At 40.9% G+C, this 5,000-nt stretch overlaps 1 protein-coding gene across 5 annotated transcripts in view; it reads right to left on the bottom strand.

The window, feature by feature from the left end:
* The window catches only part of LOC138008309 (glutamyl aminopeptidase-like), a 33,800-nt gene that overhangs the window by 21,485 nt on the left and 7,315 nt on the right, over nt 1-5,000 (bottom strand). For 2 of the 5 annotated variants that reach the window (XR_011124226.1, XM_068855607.1), the window contains exons 1-4: nt 3,565-3,907; nt 3,452-3,483; nt 2,499-2,755; nt 1,603-1,848 (exon numbers count right to left, since the gene is read on the bottom strand). Coding sequence is in view for 4 of the 5 variants with exons in the window: in XM_068855607.1 (XP_068711708.1) it covers nt 1,603-1,848; nt 2,499-2,733 (481 nt within the window). In the remaining variant the exon portion in view is untranslated. Of the gene's footprint in view, nt 1-1,602; nt 1,849-2,498; nt 2,756-3,451; nt 3,484-3,564; nt 3,908-5,000 lie in introns of those variants that run through there. The other 3 variants (XM_068855608.1, XM_068855609.1, XM_068855610.1) reach the window with 2 other exon arrangements.

Below are 5,000 nucleotides of genomic sequence, written 5' to 3'. Positions count from 1 at the left end.
CGCCTTCTGATGTCACGCTGAGAGAGCTGTCAGAAATTAGCCAATCAGTGCGCACCCGAAGTGAAATTGAAAAAAACACAGAAAACAGAAAGCCATGCGTTGTGTATTTCAAATTGCTCGAGGCAGCGGCTTCTCGAACAGCTCCATGGCGACGAGTGACGCTGTGGGGATGGGGTAAGTGTTGTACATGAAATGACTGTACCTCATCGGGTGGAGTTAATTTGACCTCGGACCCAAGCTCCGTGTCCTGTGCGGTTATCAGCAGCTGTTAAACTGATTCATCAGCTATCGTGGAATTGACGCAGAAAGTGCTCATTTCCAGCCAAGTGCGTGGGGATTTTTGACGACAAAACATTCACGGAGGTTCGCAAATTATGTGGCTTTAGCTTTGCGTGAAAAAAATCGCGGCTGGGATGGATTTTCGAGTCGCAAACCGCCTCTGAGCTGACAACGGTCGAAATCTTAGTGTGCAGCCTTGACTTCGTCTTAGAACATTGAAACACACGGACTTCTCGAAACGGTAAAATAATCTCCAAAAGACACAAGAAAACACCAGAGGTGACTCATTTTTATTCATTTTATTGAATGAACGTTAAATTGAGCATTTTTTAGGCTTCAAAATTGACGTTTAAATTCTCAAAGGCTTTCTGTAGTGACGCGAGCTTGGGCTGCCTATGGAGGCAGAAACTCAAAGCAAAATGTAAAGGAAGGAAGCCTTCGCCAGAAAACCCTAACAACTATTGCTGATGCTGTGAAGCGTAGCTGAATATTCAGTACGGTAAATCGTCGGAGTTACGAGGAGATCGAGCAATCATTTGTGGAGCCGCCTTTTCGGCGTAACCAAATACTTGCTAAAATCGCGTAGAGTTCCTCTATCGTTCTCTATCGTTAAATCAGCAACATTTTTGTCCAAATGTGATCAGCGATAATGCTTTGTCGAGGACAGGAAACTACAACGGTGACATGAAGTCGCCCTCGTTGTATTTTGGCCGCTACGAAAAACAGTTAGGAAATAAGACTTTTCCCGAATCCTGTGGATAACAGAGATAGAACTTCCTTCCTGCCAGTAGAGAATCCATTGCATCGCGTTGCCCGACCTTTGATTATGTAAAGTTATGGTAAATTATGGTAAATTGCATTTCTCAGAGGCATTTCTCAGACGCATTTCTGACCACCTCGTCTCTGCGAAGCCAAGAGGCTTTCTTGTTGTCGGAGCTTGTCAATGGTGTCGTCACGAGGTAATTTAATTTCAGCCAATCAGTATTTTGAGTCCAAAATTTGGAAGCGACATTCAAAACCCCCACACCCAGTCCCTCGGAAGGCCTGCTCGCAGGCTAAGCATAGAGTGCCTTAAATCTTGCAGACGGACATTAATATTTTCTCGGTTCTGTACCTTCAAAGATAACCTGGTTATTTGGCTGAATTAGAAGAACAGATTACATCTGCTGTAACAAGGGGCTACTGAACCAATACGTTCCTTTTTCTATGTTATTAAGTGGATAATGATGAAAAAAGACTATTTCATACAACAAACAGAGACCAGTTCAATCTACTTATCGATCACATACATTTTGTCCCCATACATTTCATTTCAGTACTTACCTTCCCAGACGGTTTGTGCAGTAACCAACGTAATAGCAAGCCTGTTGGTGTGCAGCAAAACATATTGTGTAGGTTCTGTGACGGTAATCAGAATGCTCACATGACCATTGAACTTAAACTTGATTAGATCAACAAATATGGTCAGGTCATAGTGCTTGGGAGTAACGTTGCGCGGCAAGCGTACATTCCACCATACTTCTGTCCCCGGAGTTGTTAGACCAGTAAATGCCGTTGGATCTTGTAAAGCTAGTTTCCATAAAATAGTGAAATTGTCCATTACATAGTGAATTAAATAGTGCCTATAGGCAGGCATCCCACGTAATAATTTTGCAAATGAAGGGAATTGGTAAATTGTGCGTTTGCCTCGTAAGTTAACTCTCAAACAAAAAGCGGGTCGACACATCTAAAACTTTGTTACTCACTTTTTTCCTCTAAAGACATGTAAAATAGGCAAGTCAGAAGCCAGACGCTCTGTTGTCGTTCATACGTTCAACATATTTATTATCGATAATTTATGCGTCTGTCCGCTAAACAATCGTAGAAACGACCAATCAAAACTGAGCAGACAATTCGGAAGAAGAGCTCACAGGTTTACTTAGGATTGCCCTCTAATTTCTCCCGCCCAATTTTTTTTCTTTTGTGTATGTCATGCAAAAGAAGGAAAATTCAGTAGTTCCTAGACAAAATCGACAATAAAAAGTTAAAATCCTTCAAATAGGTCTATTGTGACAGATAGAAAACACATTTCTGTTATCCTTTATCAGGAATTCTTCCATCTAATCTTTTCTCGATTAAGTTTTTTCAGGTATTAAAATCTTCACCTTATATGACACCCGTTTTAATTCAATCTTGATAACCAAATTGGCACTTTCGTAAACTTTAAATCTGCCACTTACCTTTCTCTTCCTGGCTCTGTAAGAGCCTGAGATTTCTATCTCCTGCTTTTCCGAGTAGGGTACCCAAAACGACGACTAAAATGATGAGTAAAATGATAATTGTAACAACTGTGGCAATCACACCCCTTGGAACAAACCTTCCATGTGTTGCGGCAAGAGGTGGCCCTGCTGTGCGGTATTCAGCGGACTGGTCACGTATTCCAAACGAGTACGTTTTAAGAGATGTACCCTCCATCTTTGATCAACTGATGATTCGCCTGAAACCACACAATTCGTGAGTTTGTTGTTTTCATCTTTGTATTTTTGTGTGCAGATGGCCTCCACTAATATCATATACCGTGACATTGTTGTCATTACTCTTTTTGTTTCGGTAAAGTAAACTGTCTAAAAAACGACTAATGTCAACTTTTGAGAACATAATTGGGCTAAAGTCAATAAAGTGCAACAACGATGAGTCTCTAATTAAAGGACAACAAAGGCGAAGCTTTGGATAGAGTTGGGGTTGTAGAAATATGTTATGCAAATGAGCGCCTACTCGGCAGCACATTTTGGAGCTCTGCAAATTTGTACAATTTTCTACCTTTTACCTTTTCGCCTCTACTTAAAGATCGCAGAATTATCTTGATGGCAGCTAGATATTCGGGTGAAGCTTTGAGAGCAATTTCAGCTCAAAAAGTTCGCCTTAATGTGCAAACACGGAATTGCAAGAACTAAGCCAACGCGACGGGGATGTAGAGCTGGACTCAGGAAACTAAAACTTCCACGACCGCCCATTCTACTAGCATCTTCTACACCTAATGGTCTACCTTCCTGTACACTAAGATCTGAACTGGATTTTATTTCTCTATCTCAAGATGGAGGATATTTGAATATTTCTAAATGGACAACATTATTCAAGCCAACACCTTGGATGCAGTCAGGCAGATCTCTCAAACAACAGCTCCCGCCCTCACCTTTTGTAATAGACAACGCCTTCATGAGTCGCCTAATTGTGAAAGGAAAAATATACCAGTTAGAATATCACAGAACAGCATGACTCGAAATCGAAATAACGCCCAAATTCAACCTGTACTTGGAGGAACATGTACAAGAATTGTCCCCCAGTCCTCTGGTGAAATCGCGAAAGCGTGCCGACGTCCGAGTTTCTACATGGTTAATGCCAGATCGATCAAGAAAAAGCTCGATGAATTTTCTGCACGATTGACGACGAGCGGCATGGATGTCGGTGTTATTACGGAGTCCTGGTTGCACAGCTACATCGACAGTGCTTATATAAGTATTCAGGGCTACGTCCTTTACCGGAGTGATCGCCCTGACGGAGAGGGTTATGATGTCTGCGCTTTTGTCACCACAGGAATCCGTGTAAGCGGAGCACTGATCTGAAACATCCTGTTGTCGAATGCATGTATGGCTTCGGCCTCACCGGTTACCACGTCCACTCTCACGCATTATCTACGGATTTGTTTACTTTCCTGAAGCGCTAGCGCAAGAAAATAGAGATCGAGTGTCCTATCTGATAGAAACACTAGACTCTAATAGGTCTGCGCATTTCGGACTGCGGCGTCATTATTTGCGTTGATTTTAACACTTTGGTTTGATCAAAAATAAGACACAAACAGCAGTGATAAACATATTGAACTTGTTCATTTTGATTATGACTTGACGTTTCGTATGTGCTCTACATACATTTTCAAAAGTAACCGTTGGAATTTAAAACAGCTATTTATATATAACAAAGCGGATGAGGGGACTGGAACCTAGATTAAGCAAATACTTAACAGTAAAATATATAATAATTATAATAAAAACAGAAAAGATTAATAAAGCATCAGCTTTTCACTTCCGACGTTGACGTTGAAAGCTGGCTCAAGTTCTTGAATAAAGAAGGTCTCTTTTATTTTACAATGATAGTCTGTTTTGCCTCTCGCTAAAATATCAAAATTAAATGATCCCACTTGATGTTATGTCCAGTGGCCTTGACGTGGTCAGCAATGGCTGAAGTATTGTCATTTTTAGCTAAAGCCTTAAAATGTTCGGTTTTTCTATCGTGAAGCCGCCGTTTAGTTTTACCGATGTAAATACCATTACAATCCCAACAATTTGCTCTGTAAATAACTCTGGATTGTTGTGAACGATTACTACGGTCCTTGTAAGGAAAGAAAGATTTTATACATCGAGTGCTCTGAAAAACAATCTTAAGGTTAACACAAGAGTAGAATTTGTACACACAAGATTTCAGGCGTTTAGCGAATTGGTTGCTTTGCAAACCTAAGTAGGGAAGTAGGATAACAATATCTCTCTTAGGAACTGTGGACACTGGATTGCTATGCTGATGTTGTCTGTTTTTGTTCAAAACATCGTTGATATGATATTTGATTATGCCTTGTGGGTAGACGTTCTGAAGAAGGAGTTTTCGAAGATCATTGAGGGCAGATTGTAGCAAGGAGCCAGATGAACACAGACGGTAGTAGCGATAAGTGAGGAAGCGGATGAGGTTTATTT

The sequence above is a fragment of the Montipora foliosa genome, chromosome 6 (assembly GCF_036669935.1).
Source record: "Montipora foliosa isolate CH-2021 chromosome 6, ASM3666993v2, whole genome shotgun sequence".
NCBI lineage: Eukaryota > Metazoa > Cnidaria > Anthozoa > Scleractinia > Acroporidae > Montipora > Montipora foliosa.
Note: the sequence above shows the minus strand (reverse complement) of the source record. Positions and strands in the feature narration are given on the sequence as shown.